This window comes from Zootoca vivipara, chromosome 13 (genome assembly GCF_963506605.1).
Source record: "Zootoca vivipara chromosome 13, rZooViv1.1, whole genome shotgun sequence".
In the NCBI taxonomy this organism is placed as follows: domain Eukaryota; kingdom Metazoa; phylum Chordata; class Lepidosauria; order Squamata; family Lacertidae; genus Zootoca; species Zootoca vivipara.
In genome coordinates this window covers 40090097-40115797 of record NC_083288.1, presented here as the reverse complement: position 1 = coordinate 40115797, position 25701 = coordinate 40090097, and the positions used below count along the sequence as shown (strand labels likewise).

The 25701-nt window shown below is 46.9% G+C and overlaps 1 protein-coding gene and 1 pseudogene across 3 annotated transcripts in view; both read left to right on the top strand.

The window, feature by feature from the left end:
* The window catches only part of HSD3B7 (hydroxy-delta-5-steroid dehydrogenase, 3 beta- and steroid delta-isomerase 7), a 52005-nt gene that overhangs the window by 7411 nt on the left and 18893 nt on the right, over window positions 1-25701 (top strand). For 2 of the 3 annotated variants that reach the window (XM_035134988.2, XM_060281771.1), the window contains exon 2: window positions 23442-23606. In XM_035134988.2, coding sequence (XP_034990879.2) covers window positions 23447-23606 — 160 coding nt within the window. In that variant the 5' untranslated portion in view covers window positions 23442-23446. Of the gene's footprint in view, window positions 1-16627; window positions 17336-23441; window positions 23607-25701 lie in introns of those variants that run through there. The other variant, XM_060281770.1, reaches the window with a different exon arrangement.
* Window positions 1878-7249, top strand: LOC132593057 (uncharacterized; annotated as a pseudogene).

The window sequence follows — 25701 nt, the reverse complement described above, 5'->3', positions numbered from 1 at the left end:
ACATCTGCATCCGAAAAAGGGCTCTGCATCACTTAAAATGTGGCATAAAGCATTTTGAAGACGCCTTGATGTGGAATCAGGCAATGAACCCCCCCTTGGCTCAGCGCTGTCTGCTGGGGTTGCCCAAATTCCTTTAAAAAAACACCAAAAAACTAGGGCGGCTGAGGAACTGAAGGGTTTTGCTTTCCCCTCCTTCCATATCGGTGCAGTAAAGCAGAGGTGGAGGAGCCTGAGGCCTGTGGGGGCCTAGAGTGGACCTCCAGGCTTCTGTATCTGGTCTGGGGGGGGGGTGGCTCTCCAGGCCCCACCCCCTCTGTAGAAACACTGCTCACTTCCAGGCCACAGCCATGCAAAGGTAAAATCCATCTTTTTTGTTCCACCCACTTTTGACTCTAGCTCTGTCTACCACCAGACAGTTAGAATAAAGTCTGCCCGCCTGTTGTTGACATCCGTCTATCTCGAGAGACAATGGGGTGCACCTCTGGGGGTGAAGTCAAACTCCTGCATTACCCTGTTTCTCTGAAAATAAGACACCGTCTTATATTTATTTTTCCTCAAAAAACCCCACGATGGCTTATTTTCAGGGGATGTCTTATTTTCCCCCTCCTCTCCTCCTCCTGCCACGGCTGGCATTGCTGCTGCGCCTATCGCTATGTCTTATTTTCGGGGTATGGCTTATATTCCTTGAATGCTTAAAAATCCCCGCTATGGCTTATTTTATGGCTACGTCTTAAAATAGGGGAAACAGGGTAGGAGCACTGAAGTGACCTCCCCAGGGCACAGGCCTGGGCAGTGTGCATGGGGGACCTGGGCTGCCCAAGGTCTGCCTCAGGTAACAAAAAACCCGTTCTCGGCCTTGTTGATGTGGTCCAAAGGAAAGCAGAGCAGTAAGTCTGGCTTCAGCATGGCTGCAGCAGTTGCCAGAAGGGAGACGTACATAGCTGTCAACTTTCGGATTTGAAAATAAGGGATCAGCAGCAGCCTCACCTGTCCCGGGGACTGTCTACGGTATATCTAACAATCCAGGATAGCAGCGGGAAACGGCGCTGGAATAAGGGAATTTCCAGCAAAAAAAGGGAAGGCTGACATCTATGAAGGGAAGGCTGACATCCAACTGTCTGAGGGACAGCACTCTGGATTTGTGGAGGGTTTGCTCCTTAGAAGATTAGGCTACCGTATCAAAGATGTCCCGCAAGGGTGGGAAACATCCCCGTGCAGCAAAAGGGTTGCGTCTACAGCTCAAAAATAGTAAGAAGGTAGAACAGAGCACTGTGGTTTCTTCCTGTAACTTCTAACAGCTTTGCTGAAATGAGGATTGAGGCACCTCCTGCTTTTCTCACTTCTGCAGCACTGTGGCAGGAACAGCATCTGCCTGGGAATTGTCCCTTTTATCTAACCTGCTGGGATTCTGCAGTCACTTCTGTGCCTCCTCCTCCTCCGCTTGCCCTCCTCCTCTGCCCTTGTGCAGAACATGCTGATCACTCTCCCCAAGCTCTTGCAACCCTGAACGCCCTCCTGCTGAGGTGGCACCAGTTCAAGGCAGAACAAAGCGATAAAGCAACTAGCAGCCTTGATCTTTTTACCTGGAGCAAAAGCCACGGCAGGGCAACGTCCTCCTCCTCTTCTGCTGACTGCTTTATTGGTGACCTGCAAAGTCGTTTGTTTATTTACTAGGAAGGGCTTTTGACCCTTGGCACCCTTGCCGCTGGCTGAGCCCTTTGCACAGGCAGCATTTTTGAATTGGGTTCAGAATCTTGTTCTTTCTTTTTGCAGTTCTCTCTCCCACTAAGCCCTGTGTCAGTTGGAAATTCAGCAGGATGCTGAAAGTCATTCTCTGCCTCCTCCTGGAACACAGCATTATTATTATTTTTAAAAATGCTCCAGAGCTCAGACCTAGGAGTAAACCACAGAAAAACAGGCAGACCCTTCCTCTCTCTAAGCAAGCTCAGACAACCCTGAATCTTCTCCTTACTCTCCTTTAAACTGCAAAAGCTGATCTCCTCCTAGGAATCTTTGGTCTCGATTCCCATCCAGAGCTTATAGGAACTGGGGGTCTGGGTCTCCAGTTGCCGAAACACTTGGGTTCCTGCTGTCTGGTGCAGAAAATGGAGCTGAATCAACGCTTGCGTATTTTTAGTCTGCTGAATGCGTAAATAATGGCGACGCCTTTTCACAGCCACACTTTGTACACCTGACTTGAGCAAGCGGAGGCAAGATTTGATGGGGTTACGTTTCCAAACTTGTGTCGCTGGTGTGTTTGCCCACAACACAAATAGCCTTGCTGAAACTCTTGGAAGCCTCAGTCTAATTATAGGCCATGAATCACCCGGTGTGTGTGATGTATTTTTTTGAGAAGTCTATTTTCTGCCTTGCATTGTTTTGCCTCCAGTCTTCTGCTGCCTTTGAACGGCTCTGTGTACTGCAGCCAAAGTAAGTTGACTTTTGTGACTAATTAAAGGGTCCTGCGAGCCCAAAGAGCCCAGCTGTGGAAGAGCTACTCCTGGCGGAAGTAGTGTAGTGGCCTCCAAATTGGATGGCTTCAAAAGAGGATCGGACTAGCAATATTAATTTGTATGCAGTTGAGGGGTTTACACAATTCAAAGCATTGGTGCTGACCTTTAAAGCCCTAAACGGCCTCGGCCCAGAATACCTGAAGGAGCCTCTCCACCCCCATCGCTCAGCCCAGACACTGAGGTCCAGCGCTGAGGGCTTCCTGGCGGTTCCCTCACTGCAAGAAGTGAGGCTACAGGGAACCAGGCAGAGGGCCTTCTCTGTGGAACGCCCTCCCATCAGATGTCAAGGAAATAAACATCTATATTGACTTTTAGAAGGCATCTGAAGGCAGCCTTGTTTGGGAAGTTTTTAGCGTTTGATGTTTTATTGTGTTTTTAATATTCTGTTGGGAGCCGCCCAGAGTGGCTGGGGAAACCCAGCCAGATGGGCGGGTAACAACAACAACAACAACAATTTTACAACAAAACAAAGAAAAAACAATGCTGACATAAAAACTCTGCTCATATACCAGGCATGTCCAACAGGTAGATCGTGATCTGCTGATAGATCACTGGACGTCTGCAGTAGATCATTGGCTCCCCCCAAAGAAGCTGAACAAGTGTGGCTCCCCTTAAAAAAGCTCAACATTTTACTTCCTCCCTGAAAAAAACTAAACAAATTTGACCCGAACCCCCAAAAAGGAGGTAGATTACTGCCAGTTTTTAACTCTGCGAGTAGATCGCAGTCTCTTGGGAGTTGGCCACCCCTGTCATATACTAAGCAAAAGAATAGAATATCCCCCTGATTCTCCCCCCCCAACCTCACAATGTCTCAGTGTTTCACACCTGTAGAAAGGACTCTATGAATTGAAAACAGAGGTGTTTTATGTACCCTTAACTATGAACATCCTTTAATTAAAACTTTTTTTTAATGGACAGATTCATGGAGGCTGAGGCTATGGATGGGTTCTAGCAAAGATGGCTAGGTTGATCCTCCGGCCTCTTGAGGCAGTATTCCTCTGAAAACCAGCTGTTGGGAATCACAAGGGCAGAAAGAGTAGTGGAGGTACAGTGAAACAGTTCTGCTAGTTCACGGATTTCCATTTGTGCAACAGAACTTCACAGCAGAACTTCCCCTATCTCTCTTCATGCAGCCTCCAAATCTGCTCTGGAGGCTCGGGGGAAGACCCAGAACAGATTTAGGTGGCGCAGGGGGAGAAGAAAGGTAAAGTTCTGTTGCACAGCCAAAAGTCATTGTGCAAAAACAGAACTACTTCGGGGGACACTGCCCTCAGACCAGGGCCGGCACAAGACATTCTGGCACCTGAGGCGAACTGCAAAATGCCGTTGGTCACAGAAGAAGGGGTGAGCGAAGATCTACAATGGGGGACTAAAGATCTGCATCAGGAACAAGGGTGGGAGGAGACGAGCAGTACCTTCTATTCACCAAGAGGCCTCTGTAAAGGGTGGCATGGGAGGCGGGATACCAAAGAGGTGGCAGTTCTGGCCTCCAATGAGCTTGCTGCAGGTATTCCTTTCCTAGAAAGGAACGCTGTGTTCACTAAAATTCAGCATGGGTTTCTGAAAAATAGGTCATGTCAGACTAATCTGATCTCATTTTTTGACAGAATTCCAAGCCTGGTAGATGAAGGGAATGCTGTGGATATAGCTTATCTTGATTTCAGCAAGGCCTTTGATAAGGTGCCCCATGATATTCTTGTAAAGAAGCTGGTAAAATGCGGGCTAGACAATGAAACCATTCAGTGGATTTGTAACTGGCTGGCTGACCGAACCCAAAGGGTGCTCATCAATGGCTCCTCCTCACCCTGGAGAGAAGTGACTAGTGGGGTGCTACCAGGTTCTGTCTTGGACCCAGTCTTATTCAACATGACTTGGATGGAGGGCTTGAGGGCATCCTGAGCAAGTTTGCAGATGACACCAAATTGGGAGGGGAGGACAGGATCACACTTCAAAATGACCTTAACAGATTAGACAACTGGGCCAAAGCAAACAAGATGAATTTTACCAGGGAGAAATGTAAAGTACTACACTTGGGCAAAAAAAAAAGGATGGGTGACACGTGGCTTGAAAGCAGTACATGTGAAAAGGATCTAGGAGTCTTGGTAGACCACAATCTTGACATGAGTCAACAGTGTGATGCAGCAGCTAAAAAAGCCAATGCAATTATGGGCTGCATCAATAGGAGTATAGGATCTAGATCAAGGGAAGTAATAGTACCACTGTACTCTTGTAAGACCTCACCTGGAGTACTGTGTCCACAGTTCGGGAGGGATGCTGACAAGCTGGAATGCGTCCAGAGGAGGGCAACCAAAATGGCCAAAGGCCTGGAAACGATGCCTTATGAGGAACGGCATGTTTAGCCTGGAGAAGAGAAGGTTAAGGGGTGAAATGATAGCCATGTTCAAATATATAAAAGGATGTCATATAGAGGAGGGAGAAAGGTTGTTTTCTGCTGCTCCAGAGAAGCGGACACGGAGCAATGGATTCAAACTACAAGAAAGAAGATTCCACCTAAACATTAGGAAGAACTTCCTGACAGTAAGAGCTGTTTGACAGTGGAATTTGCTGCTAAGGAGTGTGGTGGAGTCTCCTTCTTTGGAGGTCTTTAAGCGGAGGCTTGACAACCATATGTCAAGAATGCTTTGATGGTGTTTCCTGCTTGGCAGGGGGTTGGACTGGATGGCCCTTGTGGTCTCTTCCAACTCTATGATTCTATGAAAGTTCCCGATGTAGATCGTCATTGTTTCCTTGTTCCTGATGTAGATCTTCACTGCTGCCTTTCCTCTTGGCCTGGGGAGGACCGAGAGCCATTTTGCAGTTTGCAGTTTGATGGTGTTTCCTGCTTGGCAGGGGGTTGGACTGGATGGCCCTTGTGGTCTCTTCCAACTCTATGATTCTATGAAGAGGAGGGTGCACTTATGAATGAACAGCTGTGTGGGAACGCCAAAGGAAAGGAGGTTATAGTCTGTTCTGCGCAGGTTGCCTGCTCTTTCAGGGCTCTTAATCGGTTAATGGAACTGGACTGCAGAAGTTCTGGCCTTGGCGGTGACTCCAGGATTGGGTTACCGCAATGCACTCTATGTGCAGCTACCCTTGCGCTTGATAAGGAAGCTGCAGTTATGGAAGAATGCTGAGAGAGACACACACAATCACTGGCAAGAGTGGGACTCTGTCAGCTGTTTGACTCCTTTGTGTAAAAATCGACACTAGTTGCTAATGGGCGAAGCTCAAGGAGTCATTAGTTTATAATGCCCTTAACACAGAGGTTTCCAACCTTTTTGAGTCCATGGTTTGGCTCCCTTGACCAACTACATTCTTTTTGCGGCACCCCTGTGGGGCTTAGGAGCCCAGTTATGTTGGTTATGTGGTCTAAACCACCGAGCCTCTTGGACTTGCCAGTCGGATGGTCGGCGGTTCGAATCCCTGCGACGGAGTGAGCTCCCGTTGCTCTGTCCCAGCTCCTGCCAACCTAGCAGTTCGAAAGCACAGCAGTGCAAGTAGATAAATAGGTACTGCTGCAGTAGGAAGGTAAATGGTGTTTACATGTGCTCTGGATTCCGTCATGGTGTTCCGTGGTGCCAGAAGCGGTTTAGCCGTGCTGGCCGCATGACCCGGAAAGCTGTCTGTGGACAAACGCCGGCTCCTTCGGCTTGAAAGTGAGATGAGCGCCACACCCCATAGTTGCCTTTGACTGGACTTTTGACCATCCAGGGGTCTTTTCCCTTTACCGTTTACCCCTTGACAGCAAGCCTCTCACCCTTTGTTGAGAGGCTTGCTGGCAAGGGGTTGCCTGCGGCACCGCTGACCATCATTCAAGGCATCCCAGGGTGCCACGGCACACAGGTTGAAAACAACTGCCTTTACACCTTGAGACCAGGTAGGTAGATCAACAGAGCCAGACTGATACCTAGAGAGAACCTGCTGCAAGACAGACCCAAAAAAGAAAATAACAGAACACCACTAGTCATCACATACAGCTCCCAAGTTAAAACAGTACAACGCATCATCAGAGATTTACAGCCTCTCCTGGACAATGACAGCTCCCTTTCTCAAGCTCTGGGAGGAAGACCTTTCATTGCCTACAGACAGCCACCCAATCTTAAACAACTCCTCACCCACAATAATACAACCACCAGACTTAACATGGACACTGGTACCAGAGCCTGCAATAAACCCAGATGCCAACTTTGCTGCCACATACACCCGGACAACACCATTACTGGCCCCAACAACATCCAACATACCATCTCAGGACTATTTAATTGCTCATCTTCTAACATTGTGTATGCCATCAAATGCCAACAGTGCCCTTCAGCTCTCTATATTGGACAAACAGGCCAAACCCTACGCCAAAGGATAAATGGACATAAATCTGACATCAGGAACCAGAAGACAGAAAAACCAGTAGGAGAACACTTCAATCTCCCAGGACATTCTATACAAGATCTCAAAGTAGCTGTCTTACTACAAAAGAATTTCAGAAATAGACTGGAAAGAGAAGTTGCTGAATTATCACCAAGCTCAAAACCATGGAGGGACCTGGTTTGAACAGAGACACTGGATTCTTATCTCATTATACATGATAAAGCGATCTTCAGCCATCTCATTGTCTCAACCCGTGCTTTTTCATGCAAAACCATTTGCAGTCGTTTCCGGTCATCAAAAGCTATCAGTCAGTCAATCACCCACTTCCACCACCCTTCTGAGTGATACCCCCTCCCCTCCCCACCCCCTCCCCACCCCTTCTCTACATAAGCGCCTGGGGACTCCTATTTCAGTGTATCTGAAGAAGTGTGCATGCACACGAAAGCTCATACCAAAATAAAAACTTAGTTGGTCTTTAAGGTGCTACTGAAGGAATTTTTTTATTTTACCTTGAGACCAGTTTGCCTCCAGGCCTGCCTTACCCCATAAGGTGTCCATTTGACCTTTTCCCTTTGCAGAACTGGCAGTGTTGCAACCGATGCTACATAATACTCGTTCTGCATCTGTTGGAATTCAGTAGTAAAACTACCCTGAAAATTTTATATTCCAAAAACGAAACCTTCACCTGGTTGTAAATATTAAGATTATACCAGCAAGAATGAGTCTTTCTGTAAAAAAGAAAAGGAAAAAAGAGATTTAAATCAAGTCTTACTGACTAGAGATTTAAATCGATTTAAATCAAATCCACCCTGCTGAGAATTAGCAGGAATAACTTGAGTGCTGCATAGTTTTTAATGTTTGATGTTTTATTATGTTTTTATATCTGTTGGAAGCCAACCAGAGTGGCTGGGGCAACTCCGTCAGCTGGACAGGGAACTAATAATAATAATAATATTTAATAATAATAATAATTAATAATAATAAATGCCTCAAGAATCCATGTCCATCACCAACTTCTTTGCTTTCTGGGCCTTTCTGAGCTCCTTCAGAAAATGCTGTAACTTTTAGAGGAAGAAACAGTTCCCTGTTTTCTTTTTCCCGTTTCCAGTACTGTATAGACTTCTAAATATGTTGGGCATGTGGAAGGTTGGAAGGAGAAGAAAAGGGAATCTATTTGAGCAGCAGATGAGGATTCGTCATGGTTTTGTGTTGTGTTTTTTTCCTATAGAGAAGGGTTATCTGTCATTTTTATTTCTGTACTCAGTGACAGCTTTGTTCGGTGCTTTATAGAGATAGCAGAAAGCCAAGAAGACAGGTGTCTGCCCTGGAGCAAATGTGGAAGATGCAGAGTGTGGATTGGAGAAAGAGATAAGAGGTTTAAAGATAATCAAGCAAAGTAGGGGAGGAAATCCTCTTAAGTATTTATATGTGAACCTGCAATCCTGTGTGTATTTACATGGAAACAGGAATCTCTGTTCAATGGGATCTACTCCCAGAGTCAGTGTACACAGCATGGGTAGGCAAACTAAGGCCTGGGGGCCGGATCTGGCCCAATCGCCTTCTAAATCCGGCCCGCGGACAGGCCGGGAATCAGCGTGTTTTTACATGAGTAGAATGTGTGCTTTTATTTAAAATGCATCTCTGGGTTATTTGTGGGGCATAGGAATTCGTTCACTCCCCCCCCACCCCCAAATATAGTCCGGCCACCCACAAGGTCTGCGGGACAGTGGACCGGTCCCCTGCTGAAAAAGTTTGCTGACCCCGGCACACAGCATTGCATTACTCGAGCAGGGGATGAGAGTTGAAAGTGAGGAGGCTGATGCAGAGAATGGCAACATGTGCAAATGGCTTTATATACCTATTAGGTCCATAAATTACCATTTAGCATATATTAAACAAAAAACAACAGCGGCAATTTGTTGTTGACAAAGGACAGCTGGACATATAAAGAGCCCCATTACCTTCAGTAGTTTAGGGCCTCATCAAACCTAAATCCGGCCCTGACTCTGGCAATCACATACTGCTGGACTAATGAATGTATCCTGGCGGGGACAGAGCACAGGTATATTAAGCATTAATGCAACTGCTGGAGTCTCACAGGAGTATTTTTTTGTTTTGTTTTGCTGACTGCAAAGAACCAGCACAGAGATGGGCAAAGCATCATGGATAAACACAAAGGCCGCTAGGCCAACACCTTCGGTTATGACAGGTAGAAGCGGGGTTACTTCCCCCAGCAATTTAAAAAATCGTAATCTGCACCTGTGCACACAAATGAGCATAGGAAATGTTGCAAATATCTTTCTCCTTTAGTCTTTGCTATGCGTTTCCTCTTCTCCTTTTTGGGTGGCTATAGTGGGCGCACTGCTTCTTCCTGAAATGTGCACAGAGTTGTACAGCTGTGATGTTGGCAAATTCCTGATCTCCTTTGCCTTACTAGTCTCGGACTAGTTACAGGTAGGTAGCCGTGTTGGTCTGAGTCGAAGCAAAATAAAAAAAATTCCTTCAGTAGCACCTTAAAGACCAACTATGTTTTAATTTTGGTATGAGCTTTCATGTGCATGCACACGTCTTCAGAAGAATCTGTTTTTATTACAGAAAAATTTCAGGAACAGACTGGAAAGAGAAGTTGCTGAATTGGAACTCATTACCAAGCTTAAAACCATGGAGCCCCCTGGGATGAACAAAGACATTAGATTCTTATCTCAATATGCACGATCAAGCTTTCTTTAGCGCCTCAGCCCTTGCTTTCCCCCCGCAGGACCAATTGCAGTCATCAGCAGTCGTTAACAGCCATCTACAGGTTTACCACTCCCATCAGCCCATCACCCATTCCCCCCCCACCCCCACCCTCTGTATATACATAAGAGACTGACTTCTGTTTCAAGTGTATCTGAAGAAGTGTGCATGCACACGAAAGCTCATACCAAAATAAAAACTTAGTTGGTCTTTAAGATGCTACTGAAGGATTTTTTTTATTTTAGTCTCGGACTGCTAGCCTTGTTCCTTTTGCAATGTGCCTTAACTGAAGAAGAGGTGTGTTAACAGGGAAAGTGAGGGTTTGGTGTTTGAGGGCCATGTCTCCCTTGTTTTGAGCATGATTTAAAGGAACAGAGAGAGGTTGGGGGGGCGGGAATCCAGGTGTTCTGCAAAGGAGTCTTTTTCTGGTATGTTTGGCGTGGTTTATAGCCATTAGGGGTGGGGTGGGATTGGAGGATAGTATACTGTTTATATATATATATTTTAAAAAAGAAATGGAATAGACATAATACATTACTGTAGTTTATCCTTCTTAAAATATACAATGCCGCTCTAACACAAATTAAACATAGTGGCATTTTATAAAAATGAATATGATGGGTGGAGTGCTCAAATTTTATAATTATTGCCAAAATTTAAAGCTAAAAAGGGAGGGAGGGGGTCAGGCTGGAAGCCACAGCTGGTGACCCCTGGGGTCTCCACCCTTCCTTGTTTGCAGACCTAAGTGGTGTGAACGCCCCTAGTTTCTGATCCAAAGTTGCACGCAACTGGTGTGAGATAATCTGTTTGTTCAGATGCATCCTTCATTCCGCTGTTTTCTTCATTTATCATTATTTGGTGGCTGATGTGCAATGTGTTGGTGTACATAGAGTTTATAATTTGAGACCTGGGCCAAATAAGTGTCACTAAGCTGTTGTCAATTTGTCATGGCAAGAACTGAGAAACTTACTAGAGGATTCTAGTAAATAGAAGGGTAGCTGAAAAGATTCCGGGATCCTATACAGTAGTGCATATGGTGCAATTTATGCATGTTCTGGAAGGTGGGGCCACGGGGAGGGGGGGCTTCTAAGGAATTTTGGGAGTGATAGTGAGAAAGGATTCCGTTTATACATTACTGAAGTGGACAACTTCACCAGAACATCAGTATCTTTTGAAATATCAATACTGTACTTAAATTTCACCCAGCCCTACAATTTTATGATTCTATGTTTAAGGAAATAGAGTCATCCGTTACCCTATATAAATATGATTTTTAAAAACTTCAGAAAGATGTAATATTCCATGCAGTGATCTCTTATAGTGGAGGCATAACAGGGTGACAAAGGCTGGCAAAGGGACACATCCAAAATGCTTCCAAGACTGAGGAACCAGAGACGTCACAATTTCTGAGGTGGCAGAAAGGGCGGCAAACATTCAGGCTACAGGTGGTGGATTTGCTTTTGAAAGTCTCCCTGCTAGTGGGAAAAATAAAAGAAAGTAATTATAAGCTCCTGAGAGGGATTCCGGCACCATTCCTTATATTTGCTAGTTTTTCTTTTACGATTCCCCACCCTCTCCCCGCATTTTTTTTTTAGTGGCATCTCCACCTGAGTTCGGAAGTGGCACAGTCCATTCTGCTAAATGTACAGACAAGGCCTCAAAGCTCTATGGCAACGTGGCTGGCCTTTTCGAGGTGCCCAAATACCCATTGTCTTTCTGTTAATTGGTAACTCTGGCTCTCCCGCTGAGGCGCTGAGAATGTTTGACCAAGCAGGGGGTGGCATCAGGAAAGAGGCAGGCATTGGCATGCGACCTCCTTGGCGGGTGGCAGGATGCCTCTCTGGGTGCCAGCTGCTGGGAATCGCAAGTGAGGAGAGGGGGCTGTTGCTCTTGGGTCCCCCTTGCCAAGCCTCCCACAGGCATCAGGCTGGCCTGGGCGAGAACAGGATGCTGCACTAGGCAGGGCCGGCCCACCCATGAGGCAAGGTGAAGCGGCTGCCTCAGGTGGCAAGATCCACAGGGGCAGCAGATCCAGCCTCCATCCCAGTGCCACCTCTGCTGCAGCTGCTTGGTGAATAGGGGCTGCCCTCTGGGGTCCCCTGGGCTCTGCACCTGCCTGGCATAATTCAGAGCAGGCCCTATTCCTTCCTCCACAATGGTCTTTGATTCCTACGTGAACCTTCGGGTAAAGCCTGGAGAAGAGACGGTTAAGGGGTGATATGATAGCCATGTTCAAATATATTAAAGGATGTCATATAGAGGAGGGAGAAAGGTTGTTTTCTGCTGCTCCAGAGAAGCGGACATGGAGCAATGGATTCAAACTACAAGAAAGAAGATTCCACCTAAACATTAGGAAGAACTTCCTGACAGTAAGAGCTGTTTGGCAGTGGAATTTGCTGCCAAGGAGTGTGGTGGAGTCTCCTTCTTTGGAGGTCTTTAAGCAGAGGCTTGACAGTCATCTGTCAAGAATGCTTTGATGGTGTTTCCTGCTTGGCAGGGGGTTGGACTGGATGGCCCTTGTGGTTTCTTCCAACTCTATGATTCTATGAAAGTTCCCGATGTAGATCGTCATTGTTTCATTGTTTGTGATGTAGATCTTCACTGCCGCCTTTCCTCTTGGCCTGGGGAGGACCAAGAGCCATTTTGCAGTTTGCCTCAGGTGCTGAAATATTTCAGGCTGGACCTTTGGCCTGATCCAGCAGGCTCTTCTTACATTGCTGTGCTTCTTTGGCGCCCAGGGCGTTTTCTCCAGGTTGCAGGTGTGCCTACAGGCCCTGAAGCGCTGTTGACTTCTGTCCTGTTCTGCACTCGCCGACCCCCCCCCCCATGTCCAATGGTTAACTCAAAACATGGGCAGTTAAATATCCAAAGAGCAATTCACAGTCTCCAGAGGGATCCGAGGCCAAACCTGTAGAGCTAGAACAAGGGCAGAACGTGTTTGCTCGAAGGGTTACCAGTTTACGTGGGCTCCTGCGACTGAAGTCAGCCGCTCCCGTTCTTGGAACATGAGTAGGCAGATGCAGTTTATTAATCTCTCGTTTGCTGCATTAACTATGTTGTAAACTGCCCTGTGGCCTTTTGATAAAGAGCGGCATATCCCAAATAAATCAACTGCTGCCATCCCACAGATTTGGCTCGGGGGCAGAAGATGTTTAGAGCACACACAAAAATGTGGCTGGGCCCCAGCTATAGCGGCAATCTAGGGAGTCACCAAAAATCTAGAGGTGGCAGATAGTTGGATAGATACAGGTTGAATTGATCTACTTTCCCCTCCTTTAATGTGTGTTTAGGGGGAGGGAAGAGAAGAGAAATAAACCATTGGGGGCATTGCCCATGGGTACAGGGGGTGGGCTTGCGTACTAATGACTAAGGTGGAGCAAAATGATGTAACGGCCGACTTAACAGAAACGAAACAAATAGTGTTCCCGTGAATTGCTTGTTGACAGAAATGCCCCATTGTTCTGCAGTTCACAGCAAGGCGCAACATGTGCGTAAGGGAACATACGCTTTCTGCTGAAAATCTATTATTAAATAGTGGTGATGCATGGGTGATTTGTTTTCCACCTGGGTGTGAGGAGGAGAGATTATATTGTCTATTTGGATTGATTATAGAGAGACAACTCTACAGAGCTCTGAGTAATGCTCCTGAATGTCAGTTTCTGGAAACCACAGGAGAGGAAAGTGTCCCTTGGTTCATGTCCTGCTTGATTATTTCCCACAGGCATTTGGCTGATCACTGAGAGAACAGGATGCTGGTCAAGATAGGCCATTGGCCTAGAGAGCATTGTGACTAAGCAGTGTACTGTATAAACCTTTCCAAATTAGCAAAATAAAGATGCAACTGTCTCTTCAGGAATAAAAACCAACCCAAGAACAAGAGGACTGTCTGGATTACGACCATTGTATCAATATTGGCTTCTGAAAGGGGGCCTTGTTTAAGGACTAGGCATCTATTAGACAATACATCAGTGTGTGATATCAGGCCTGTGGTTGCTTTTCACTAGAATTAAAAATGTAAAAGTTTAGTTGCTACATAGAAAGGCCTTGGTAAAAATCATTGCAAGAGCTGCCTAAGTGGAGACTGAAGGTTTAACTAAAAGGTATTTGCAAATCCTGTGGACCGTAGCCAATATGAATTTCACCACAGGCCGCTCTAATCAAATGATATATGCTTCATCCCTGCCAGAAATTAAATGGATGGCTGCAGCACACTCTATGTGGGCCTGCCTTTCCAAGAGTGTTTGGAAATTTTCAGGTGTTTTGAAATGCAGCTCTTGGCCTCATAAGTGTGGCTCGCTGAGAGGAAAGAAGAACTCGCTCCAATATTGTTCCCAACTTCATTGGTCTCCAGTTAATTTTATTCAGAAGGCTTCTAGGCTGCTCTCCAGCAAGCTCAATTGAGAACCGTGCTTTCAAAAACACAAATTGTGCATTAAAAAACACAAATTGCAAAATCCGAAATTTAAAACATGACACGCCACAAGGTGCAAAAGCTCTCGTCATATCACTGTAGAAATACAACTGAAAGGACCACATCTTGCAGCTTCTCCCCACCTGGGGGAAGGGCTGTAGCTCAGTGGTTGAGCATCCTCTTTTGTGCCCAGAAGGTCTCAGGTTCAATTCCCGGCATCCCCACATAGGACTGGGAGACATTTCCTGGCTGAAATGCTGTAGAGCCACTTTTTGTCAGTAGATGGTCTATCTCAGTGTAAGACAGCTTCCTTTGTGCTGGAGGTGTGCACCAGCAGAGCCAATGGGTCGGGGATGATGGGAATTGTGGTTGAAACCATTGGGGCAGGGGCACCAGGCTAGGGAAGGCTGATATATTGCTCCCCTGTTTATCCGTGCCAGACCTCCTCCCCATGTGTCCCGGAAGGCCATGTAGTCTAAGCCACGCTCACTTGCCCTTTATCTGTTGCCCTGTCTATCACAGGCAGCAGCTGAGCCTAGGAACTCCCTGCCTCTTGATGTCAGGCAGGCATCTTAACTGTACACTCTCTTGGATGCCTGCTTACAGCATTTCTGTTTAAGCCAGCCTATTCAAACGCGTAGGTGCTGGTCAAGGGGTGTCCGCGGGAGGAGGTGGATCGAAGATCGGTTTACAGAGCGCCGCGGCCCCTTCTCTCCGGCAGCACCTCGTCAGGCAGGGAAAGCAGCCCCTCCTCCAGTGGGCAGGAGAGGGAGGTGGTCAGTACCACGGAGAGAGGACTCCACCACCTCAGCCAACAGGGCTCAGAAAGGGAGACGTTTCTTCCGTCGCCCCCGTTGCGCAGAGGCCTAAAGCGCAAAGAGGGGCGGAGGAGACTGGTGGTGCCAAAGTTCTTATGCTGGGGTGGAAAAAGGGGCCATTCCTGGATTCTGCGAGTGACTGTGATGGATGTGAACTTTGTAGCTGTGCACTGTATATAGTACAGTCATACCTCTGTTTAAGTACGCCTCGGTTTGAGTATTTTCAGTTTAAGTACTCCGCGGACCTGTCTGGAACGGATTAATCCCCTTTCCATTACTTTCAATGGGAAAGTTCACTTCAGGTTAAGTACGCTTGAGGTTAAGTACAGACTTCCAGAACCAATTCTGTTTGTAAACCGAATTGCACAATAAACCTGTAAATAGACAGGTCGGAGTCCGGAGTCGTTACTCGTGAGCAACCACAACACGCCCTGACAGTGCTGTTGTGTTTTGATCTCTTCTACTGTTACTTACACACCTTACACGAGTGTTTTTATATACCTAGATTATATAGGTCACACCTGTGACAAGTTAGAACATGATTTTTTAGAAAAACATTGCCTGGATAACATCTGCTGGATGTCAAAGCAGCACAGCTGAGGATGCCTCGGCTGCTGCCATTGGCTGCAGACTGTCTGTGACATCACAATAACATTGCCCAGCATAGCCCAGCCAGGGGATCAGGCCCACCCCAGCAGGCCCACCCCAGGATTTCCATCTGCTAGATGTCAAAGCAACACAGCTGAGGATGCTGCATCATAATCTCAGGCCTAAGCTGCTGCCATTGGCTGAAGACAATCTGTGACATCACAAACGAACATGGCAACCTAATGAATATAAATGTGGACCTTTTACACTTTCCCATCAGAACATACCAATTAATGAAACTTACTTTCTGTGTAGTCGATCTGCTATAGTTCATCAAACTAATGCCTCGCCGAAGATCAAACTTAGGTCGTCATACTTGCGGAGCGGAAGCTGTGCGACAAGTAATTGCAAAGCAAACTGAGCAAGAACGGGCATCAGCAAAAGAACAAAACAGACAAAGAAAGGCTCAAACACGGGCCAAGAAAGCAGCAGAGCGACTTGAGGATACACGGTTGCCCAGCCGGGGGAAACGGCCAGGCCGCAGGCGTATGCAAGGGGGTGAGATAGAGGGGTGCCATCACACGGGAGGAAGATGATGTCACGCAGTGGGGGGACCAGAGAGAGGGGTGTCGTGACTGGGGTGAGGAACGGGGGCGCTATGTGGAGGAGGGCCGTGGATGAATGGGTCGGGGTGGGGTGGGGGGATTGATTGTCTGCAAAATGAAGGGGGACTCTGAGGGTGAGGGGACTCTGAGCCACAGCAACGCGTGGCCGGGAACAGCTAGTGTGTATGTATGTATACACACACACACACACACACACACAGTGGTACCTCTACTTACGAATAACTCTACTTACGAATGTTTCTACTTATGAATGGAGCTCCGTCCGCCATCTTGGATGTGGTTTAGATAGATAGGATTTTTTCTACTTACGAATTTTTAGATAGGGTTGCTTCGACTTACGAAATTTTTTCTCCCAATGCATTCCTATGGGATTCGACTTACAATTTTTTCCGACTTACGAATGTGTGTTCGGAACGCATTAAATTTGTAAGTAGAGGTACCACTAATAAACATATGTACAAACATGCTTTCATTTATTTTTAAATGTTTTCAACTGTTATTTAGTGATAATTTTCATATATTTCTCGTAAACCATGTAAGAGGGTTTTTTTTTTTTTTTACTACAATCCAGCGCTATATAAGTTTTGTTAAATATATGATGTTGGATGCAGGGCCAAAAGGGAGTTTGCTTTGCCAGCACCAACAACCAAACAACCTGAGATTCCCTGCTGCTTCTCTAGTTAACTGCTTCCCTCTTGCTCAATGGCTACCTCACCAGCTCAGGGATAGCCAACTTAGCATCTTCCAGATGTTTTTTGGAGTACAACACCCATCATTCCTTGACCATAGGCCACACTGGCTGGAGCTAGTAGTCTAACCACATCTGGAGTGAGAGCCCTTTAGCTTTCCTTGATCTGGCTCTTTATACATATTTGGAATTGTAGACTGGCTGGATGTGTGTGGGGGGGCAGGGCTGTGTTCCCTGCACCTGCCCCTCTGACGGCTGCATGCTGACCATCTGCTTCCAAGCCTATTCTGTCATGTCATGAAAACCCTGACAGTGCAGGAAATGAGTGGTATTTTTCTTGATGGCAACATGACATTTGTTTCCTCTCTTTCTCATTTCCTTTTGGCTGCCATTTATAGGGGACTCGGTTAGTGTTTACCATCACACGTCAAATCTGAGGATAATTGCTCTTCTACATATGGTAGATGAGAAGGGGATTCAAGTTTGCAGCATGCTAACTGCTGAATGAATAAGTGAGCGACTGTCTTCTTTCGTTTGATTTTGCTACAAAGGGTTTCCTCCCGGTATTTGCGTCTTTTGATTTCGCCCAGGTACGGTCTTTCAACAGGTTTGATGCTCACACTAATAATTGCCTTCAAAGCGTTCTGCAAACCGCAGAAGTATTTATTTTTTTAACGGATTTTAATTACGTCGTGCAGGTTTTTTGTGATAATTTATTGCTCTAGAAATGCATTTGTATTGGCCAGTTCCTTAACTCTTTCGGCTAATTGTTTTAAATTTAGTTAGGGAATACGGGCTTCATTGACTCTTGATTAATCTTTTCTAAATACGTTTGCAGTAGGAGCACATAATATCAGTCATGTATGAGCACAAATAGCTTTACAGTTTTTAAAATAAATAGCTAAGAATTGGTGTTGGCATGTTCTGTAGATTCCCCTGATGAGGACAACGCAAAGTACTGTTAGAGATTTTGGACTAAACCCTAGAAATTACCATAATAAATGCTAGGATTTTGGGATCTTTGTGATATGCAGGGGGGATATATGCTGCAAGAGGGGGTTCCTGGGCTGCTTTATGCAAACCAGTCTTGCTGGCTTGAGGGAAGAGCAAGCATTACAATAGAGAGACATTGAGGGTAGCCAACAATTCATTGTCCCAGGTATGACCAGAGACTGGAGATTTGGGAGGTTGCCAGGGTAACTGATCTGGGGGAGGGCAAGGGGCTTCTGGGAAGAAGAAAGGGAGAGATCCATCTTGGGGAAGGTGAAAGAAGGACTGCCTGCCATGCTCTGGTCCATGCTGTAAGATCTGGACCCCCTCCAAGTAGACCGAGGGTGTAAATAGGTGAATAAACCCTATTTCTTAAAGCACAACAGTCTCCACCGTGTCTTCTATTCTCAAAAGGGACACGGATCCTGTGTTGGCACCTGAGATCCCATACGCTCTTGCCACGGCTTGGCAGAGAGAGGGGCAGGTGCTGGGCTTTTGTAACAGTACGTTGGGAATGAGTTCTAAAATTCCCTGGTCTTTCAGTATTCTGAGAATGGCCATTGCTATTTGTTTGCCATCTAGGGTGCCTGTAGACTGTCGGTGTGGTTTTTTGTTTTTGTTTTGCGAGAGGGATTAAAGTGCATTCCTGGAGGTTTAGGGTTAGCAATAAAAGTGGATTGAAGCACTGTGTCGTCCAAGGACAGCAAAAATACGCATTTTTAAAAGGAAACAGACTTTTATCAGTTAGGAAAGTGTCAGGGAAATTCATTGAAAAGTGTAGAGCGAATAAATGACGGAAAGACGTATTAAACATCCTGTAGGCAAATCAGGATGAATGCCCTTTGTGCAATTTTCCTGCAAAGAGACTGCAGCGAATGCTTAATAAAGATTGGGTACAATCTAGCCATCAAAGCATATACCACTTCTAGCAGTTGTCGCTTCCTTCAAAGGTTCCTGGGAGCTGTAGTTTTTAAGGGTGTGGAGAGTTATAAGAGCTACAGTTCCCAGCACCCTTAACAAACTGCAATTCCCAGAATTCTTTGGATGATGCTGAACAAATAAGTTGTCTGGAGTGAATTTTGAATATGCCTCAGGCAGCAAAAACTCTTGGACCTGCCTTTAGTGATGGGTGTGATATCGAAGCAGTCTTGAAACCCTTGCACTCCTTGCTATTGAAATTGGCACATTTTAACGTATTTCAGTTGAGCTGTGCAGAATGGATTGTACACCCACCCCAACTCCCCAAGCAGCGGTAATTTGTAAGGAACGAGCTACTTGGGTTTTGTGTTTCTTTGTAAGAAAAAAAATCAATGAAGACTTTATGCCATCTTGCAATACTCGGTACAGTCATATCTTGGTTCACAAACGCCTTGCAAGTCAAATGTTTTGGCTCCCTAATGCCGCTAACCTGAAAGTGAGTGTTCCAGTTTGCGGACGTTCTTTGGAACCCGAACGTCCAACACGGCTTCCGATTGGCTGCAAAAGCTTCCTGCAGCCAATCGGAAGCCGCTCCTTGGTTTCCGAACGTTTTGGAAGTTGAATGGACTTCCGGAACGGATTCCGTTCGACTTCCAAGGTACCACTGCATAGATGTATCTGTATACGTGTGTGTATGTTTGTGTTTTGTGTATGCATGTACACAAATGACCCATTAGCAGAGACAAGCAAGAGACACTCCTACTAGGGAGCAGATCCACTACCCCACATTAGATCCTCAAGGAGGAAAATGCTTCTTTTCCAAGCCTGCCAAACGCCCCCCCCCCACTCCTTTTACTGGAGGAAAGTGGGATGCTTCACCTTTCCTACGCCAACATTTCTGAGAAATCTGTGAATCGAAACTAGCCTTCCCATAATTGGCCTCAACAAAGAGGCAGTGAATGGTCATCCTGGGCCATTAAAAAAACAACCAACCCACCCTATCAATGTTCTTTTGTGAGATCTCAGACTTTGATCTGCCTTCTCTTTTTAAAGGAAAGCCACTGTGTGATACAGCTGGTTCTTGGACAACAAACCTGCAACAATGCTCTGCTTTTGTGTCGCTTTTCTGAATGAATTTGGCCTTGTTTCCTAGGGGGAAACTTGCAGCAGTCTTGATTTCTGCATCTTTGGCTTGTCGGACTGACCAAGCCTCTTGTTTATTTTGAGGGATGCCTTTTGGAGAGGGGCAGCGGGTGTGTCTAGGCTCTCCCCCAACCTGCATGTAAGAATGTGACTCATGCACGTTCCTATATTCACTGGTATGTATGACAGCAAGAGACGGTTTTACACAATTACAAGGGGCTTGTGCCTTGGCATGCAGACCAAAGGCCTGTGCCCCAGTGCTTAAAAAAGGAGAGTGACTCTTTGACTTGTCTGGCAGTGTTTCTGTATAAAGTCTGAGCATATAAGGCAGCAAATTGATAGGCTTTTAAAATATGCTGCTTTTAAAGGCAGTGCCATTGTAAAAGTATCCAAGTACAGCCTCCTAAACCTTGTGATTCTCCTCCCATGCTGCACACCCCTTTCCTCTCGCTGCCCCCCCCCCCACCCCAGGCACACATTAAAATATGGAATACGTTGCAAATGGGGAATTGCTACATTTTCCATTGGTGTGTGTGTGTAAGGTATTGGCTTTTGTTTTAGGCCCGTTTCCCTTGACGGGCTGTATTATAGTTGCTGCATCCCACACATAAAACAGACTTTTGCTTGTGCAAATGGGACTTCTTCCCTTCTCCCCCAGTGCACCCCCAAAATCTCCTCTGGAAGGTTGAGGGACCCCCTGGAGCAGATTGTGGGGAAGTGTGGGGTGGCGGGGCAGGGGGAGAAGAGGGAACAGGGCGTTACGTCCCCCCGGGGGGGACTCTGGACTTGGCCCAACTGATCTTTCTCTTTTCAAAGTGAGAGAGTGGTTAGAAGCCGACAAGCACGTTTTATTCTAAAACAAGCATTCACTTATCTGTTAAAACAGGCTTGGAAAGGAGGCTAACCAATGTCACCTTATCACAGATTTCCCAGTAACTTGCGATTTGGGGTTGTTGTGAGAAGCTTAATCTGGCTATGCAAACGTGACTGCTTTGGGCTGATCTCTCTCTATCTTGCACCTCCCACAGCCAAAACAAGTTCTGTCTCACTTCTGACATTGTCTGCTCTTATCACCACTCATTGAGGACGTGACTTGGACCCAGGAATGCTGAATGCCAGGTTCTGTCTGCCCCACCTACAAAAAAATCATGATTGCATTTTATTTTATTGGTTTTGTTTTGTTTTTTGGTCTTTATGCAGCTATTAACTGAGGCCCCATCCACACAGTACTTTTAAAGCACACGTATGGCAGTCTTTGCTCCCTCCTCCCCAAGAATCCCGGGAACTTAATTCCCCTCCCCCCCCCCGAGCTACAATTCCCAGCACCCTTAACAAACTTCAGTTCCCAAGATTCTTTCGGGGGGAAGCCGTGGCCATTAAAGTGTTATAAGAAGGTTTAAAATGTACTGGGAATTTAATATTGGAATGTTAGATCACACGCGCACTGTACATTTAAAGCCGTATCATGCTACTTTAAACAGCTGTGGCTTCCCCAAAGAGTTATGGGAGCTGGAGTTTGTTAAGGGAGCTGAGAGTGGCTAGTTGGCAGATCGCTATTCCCCTCACACAGCTAAATTCCAGAGTTCCCCGGGGGGGGGGGGATTGCTTGTTAAAGCGCTCTGAGAAACTCCATTTAGAAGGCATCAAACCAGGTGTGACTGGCTGCTTCGTGAGTCTCTCAAGCATGTCGATACAGAAACAGGACACCTTTCCAAATGGTCCATTTGACAGGTGCTGAGATTAATAGGGGACACCTGCACGAAACTCCAGAAGCGCTGCAGCTGATCACTGTCATACAGAGGAGGAGGAGGAGGAGGAGGAGGAGGAGGAAGACCCCCCCTCTCAAAATGGAGAGAGCTTGTGGTTATTTCTTCCCTTCCCCTCCAGCATTCCTCGTGTGAGAGATTCCTTAAACTGCTTCCCTTTGGCGTTTTGCAGAATCCTTCTCTTGCTTACCTGTGATAGATCACTGGGGCAACCATTTTCCCGACCGATAATTGTGCATCTTGCAGCATAGGGGAAAAACTGGCCTGCTTCACAGTTAAAGCTGAAGTTGAGACGCGCTAAAGCAGATAAAGGTGACAGGTCGGCGAGAAGTGGGGGTGCAGCTGTAAACACCCTGGATTAGGGACGGGGAATCTTTTTTTTCTGACCGAGGGCCGCATTCTCCCTTCTAAGGGCCACATCTAGTGGCCGGCAGGGCCAGAGGCAAAAACAGGCAGAGCAATGAAAGGAAATTTTACCTTTTTACCTAATTTCTGCCCCCACTCGTCCCTGCCCCCCTTTCATCCTCCATCAAGAGAAGCAAGAGTCATTGTCAGAGTTCAGGGATGCATGCCAGCCAGGCGAAAACCCTCAAGGATGTTGCAAAGCAGGCCAGGGAGGGGTGCGGCCTCTGGAGAGTCCTGAGGGCCAGATAGTGAGGTGCTGAGGGCCGCATTGATGTTCTCCACCCTGTCTTGAGGCCTCTGAACAGTTTTGTGTGTGTGCAGCTGTGGCCGGTGGTCTCGTGCCCCTCTGTTCTTCAGTCTCCTGCAGGTGCCTCAGTGCATTTGCAAAGGTGTCTCTCTTCTGTTTAGCCACTTGGAGGCAGCCCCCCCCAAACTGCTCTGCAAACACCTTTCCTCCTCCTAAGGACCCTGTGCCTTCCAATGTCTCCTCTATCACTTTTATCTTTGTGTGCTGTCTCTTTCCTTCTCTCCTGCATGTAAGCCTCACTTGACCGGCCGTAAGCCTGAGGGCAGTGGGGCCTGTTTCTTTTTCTTTTTGCTTTCTGTGTGAAGCTAGGGATGTCAGAAGGCAGCGGCTTCCATCCCAACCTCTCTTTGTCACAACCCCACTTTTCCCATCCTGCCAGAGTTTGGTTTCTGGCAAATCCGGCATCCTTCATCTCGCTGCCTCTCTGTTTAATGTAACTTAGGTAAATTACGTGAGTTACGAATCAGAAGCAATTAATGGTGCAGTTATTTCCATGCCGTTCATTTCAGTGTAAACGAAATGTCAAAACGATATTTGTTCCCCCCCCAAAAAAAGTATTTAATTGCATATTGGCTGCGGGCTTTAAAAAACCAACGTGAGCAAATACTGATTGTGTCAGTCGGATTGATTTCCGCTCCAGACCTGGGACGAAAATGTGGGCAGCAGCGATTTCTTCTTCCATTTCCATTTGTGATGAAATTCTTTGACTTCCCTATGTGAAGTACCTAGTCCTATTACAGGTAGGTAGACGTGTTGGTCTGACGTAGTCGAAACAAAATTTAAAAAATTCCTTCCAGCGGCACCTTAGAGACCAACGGTAAGTTTGTCATTGGTATGAGCTTTTGTGTGCATGCACACTTCTTCAGATACACTTCAGATATACGTATATATAAGCGTCCGGTGACTTCTGTTTCAGTGTATCTGAAGAAGTGTGCATGCACACGAAAGCTCATACCAATGACAAACTTAGTTGGTCTCTAAGGTGCTGCTGGAAGGAATTTTTTTATTTTGTTTCGACTAGTCCTATTAAGCATTCTAGAAATAGTACTGTCTGAACCACTGCTTAGCTTAGCTGCCAGCTTCTGTTGCTCACCCCTTCCAGATCTCTACAGTTCTTTTGTTTCTCCAGACTGAAAGCACATTTTATCTTTTTCTCCCCATTCGCAGGGCAAATGGGGTCATCATGCAAAAACCAGATCTACCTTGTGACAGGCGGCTGCGGTTTTCTGGGGAAAAATCTGGTCCAGATGCTTCTGAAGGAGGAGCCTGGCCTTGCAGAAGTGCGTGTCTTTGACTTGCACCTCGATGAAAGCATGCGGCACCTGGATAGAGGTAAGGTGCCCAATCCCCTGGGTCACTCTTCCCTGTTCCTGTAGAGCTTGTCTTTCTGCTTTGCTGGGCGTGGATTCCACTTTCCTGAGGGTCTTGCACAGAATGGGCAAATACATTTTGAGAGAGTCTCCAAAAATCTCTCCAGAGAAATGCCGATCTGCCTCCACGACTGGCCGCGTTAAAGGCCATAGGGGAGGATGTCGGGGCATACCCCCCAACATTTCCCCAATGAAAATAGGGGCGTCCTATTCCATAACAGAAAGGGACACGGGTGGTGCTATGGTCTAAACCAGGCATCTCCAAACTGCGGCCCTCCAGATGTTTTGGCCTACAACTCCCATGATCCCTAGCTAAGAGGACCAGTGGTCAGGGAAGATGGGAATTGTAGTCCAAAACATCTGGAGAGCCGAAGTTTGGGGATGCCTGGTCTAAACCACTGAGCCCCTTGGGCTTGCCGATCAGAAGGTCGGCGGTTCGAATCCCCATGACAGGGTGAGCTCCCATTGCTTGGTCCTAGCTCCTGCCAACCTAGCAGTTCAAAAGCACATAGTGCCAGTAGATAAATTGGTACCGCTCCGATGGGAAGGTGAACGGCATTTCTGTGTGCTGCATAGCTGCCAAGTCTCCCGCTGAAAAAGGCGGGATCAGCAGCGGTGCGGCACTGGAAGTCGCTTCTAAGCATGTCTAGACATGCGTAGAAGCAACTTCCGGTGCTGGCGCTGCCCGATTTTCGGTGCCCAGACATGGGCAAAGCGGCATCCGAAATGGAGCCTCCTTGGCAGGTAGGAAATCCGAGGAATTTCCGGGATTTTTTTCTATTTGGGATAACAGCGGGAAACGGATTAAAAGCCGGGGGTTTCCCGTGAAAAATGGGAGATTTGGCAGCTATGGTGTGCTGCTCTGGCTTAGTCATGCTGGCCACATGACCCGGAAAAACTGTGGAAGCGGACAAGCGCTGGCTCCCTCGGCCTGTAAAGCGAGATGAGCGCCGCAACCCCAGAGTCATTCACAACTGGACTTAAATGTCAGGGGTCACTTTACATATTCCATAACAACAACAAAACAACAACAACAACAACAACGTTATTTATACCATGCCCATCTGATTGGGTTGCCCCAGTTACTCTGGGTGGCTTCCAAATTATATAAAAACATTAAAAAACTTCTCTATGCAGGGCTGCCTTCAGATCTTATAAAGGTTGTATAGTTACTTATCTCCTTGGCTTGGGGGGGGGAGGGTCGCCTAGCGCCACACCTTCCAACATTTCTCTGATGAAAATAGGGACGTCCTAAGGAAAAACGGGATCAAATCAGAAACCGGGATGGGTTCAGTCAATCCAGGACTGTCCCTGGAAAATAGGGACGCTTGGAGGGTCTGCCAGTGTGGTCATCCATATCTTGGCAATATATATAGTCCCGTGAGTGTCTGGAGGTGGTTGGAGGTTGGATGGCGGATAACAGATTGAGGTTGAATCCTGACAAGACAGAAGTACTGTTTGTGGGGGACAGGAGGCGGGCAGGTGTGGAGGACTCCCTGGTCCTGAATGGGGTAACTGTGCCCCTGAAGGACCAGGTGCACAGCCTGGGAGTCATTTTGGACTCACAGCTGTCCATGGAGGCACAGGTCAATTCTGTATCCAGGGCAGCTGTTTATCAGCTCCATCTGGTACGCAGGCTGAGACTCTACCTGCCCGCGAACTGTCTCACCAGAGTGGTTCATGCTCTAGTTATCTCTTGCTTGGACTACTGCAATGTGCTCTATGTGGGGCTACCTTTGACGGTGACCCGGAAATTACAATTAATCCAGAATGCGGCAGCTAGACTGGTGACTGGGAGTAGCCACCGAGACCACATAACACCGGTCTTGAAAGACCTACATTGGCTCCCAGTACGTTTCCGAGCACAATTCAAAGTGTTGGTGCTGATCTTTAAAGGCCTAAACGGCCTTGGTCCAGTATATCTGAAGGAGCATCTCCACCTCCATCGTTCTGCCTGGACACTGAGGTCCAGTGCCGAGGGCCTTCTGGCAGTTCCCTCGCTGCGAGAAGCCAAGTTACAGGGAACCAGGCAGAGGGCCTTCTCAGTGGTGGCACCC